Source organism: Trachymyrmex septentrionalis, unplaced genomic scaffold, assembly GCF_001594115.1.
Source record: "Trachymyrmex septentrionalis isolate Tsep2-gDNA-1 unplaced genomic scaffold, Tsep1.0 C3468368, whole genome shotgun sequence".
Lineage (NCBI taxonomy): Eukaryota > Metazoa > Arthropoda > Insecta > Hymenoptera > Formicidae > Trachymyrmex > Trachymyrmex septentrionalis.
The window spans coordinates 1-760 of record NW_017303632.1 but is presented as its reverse complement, the minus strand read 5'-3'; the positions used below and the strand labels follow the sequence as shown (position 1 = coordinate 760).

At 32.8% G+C, this 760-nt stretch overlaps 1 protein-coding gene across 1 annotated transcript; it reads left to right on the top strand.

Annotated features, from left to right (window-relative positions):
• Positions 1 to 7: 7 nt before the first annotated feature.
• On the top strand, positions 8 to 748 carry LOC108745326 (uncharacterized protein F21D5.5-like). Its single transcript, XM_018481684.1, has 3 exons — positions 8 to 155; positions 319 to 600; positions 675 to 748. The coding sequence occupies exons 2-3, from the start codon at positions 319 to 321 to the stop codon at positions 738 to 740; spliced, it is 348 nt and encodes a 115-aa protein (XP_018337186.1). The 5' UTR covers positions 8 to 155; the 3' UTR covers positions 741 to 748.
• The last annotated feature ends 12 nt before the right edge of the window (positions 749 to 760 follow it).

Sequence of the window (760 nt, the reverse complement as noted above, 5' to 3'; positions counted from 1 at the left end):
CGTTGAATGTTGATGTCAAATTCGAGACGCCTGAAGAACACTTTTTAAAACGTAAAGCACCACCTTATGAGTTACCTAAGTTTAATCCAAAAAATTTATCGCAAACCGACATATGCAAACCTGCGGACGCGGAATTAACACTCAAACAGCAAGAGGTAATAATACACTTTTGATGTCAATTTTTACATTTAAAGTTTTTTTAAACATTAAACATTGAGAAATTTAAAAAGTGATTATTTAATTAAAATTATGATTAAAATTATGATATAATTTGCAATAAAATTTCATTTTATACGTATTTTATTCTTTCATTAATAGATGATACTTATGGTCGGCAGCCCGGGCTCCGGAAAATCACATTTTACAAAGAATCATTTAAAGGAATACGGATATGTCAACAGAGATACTTTAGGCAGCTGGCAGAAGTGTATTGCTGCAGTCCAACAATATTTGAATGAAAGAAAAAGTGTAGTTATAGACAATACTAATCCTGACAAAGTTTCGAGAGAGAGATATATGGAGGTAGCCAAGAAGTGCAACGTTCCGGTCAGATGTTTTGTCATGACGACAAGTCTAGAACACGCTAAACATAATAATAAGGTAATAATCGGAAATCAACTATCATCGTACGAAGGAATGTTCGGAAAGTCTTTAGTCGAATTATTGCATTGCAGTTTCGCGATTTGACTGATCCAAGCCACGTTCCAATCAACGACATTATTATACACTCTTATATGTAAGTGAAATTTAGATATATATA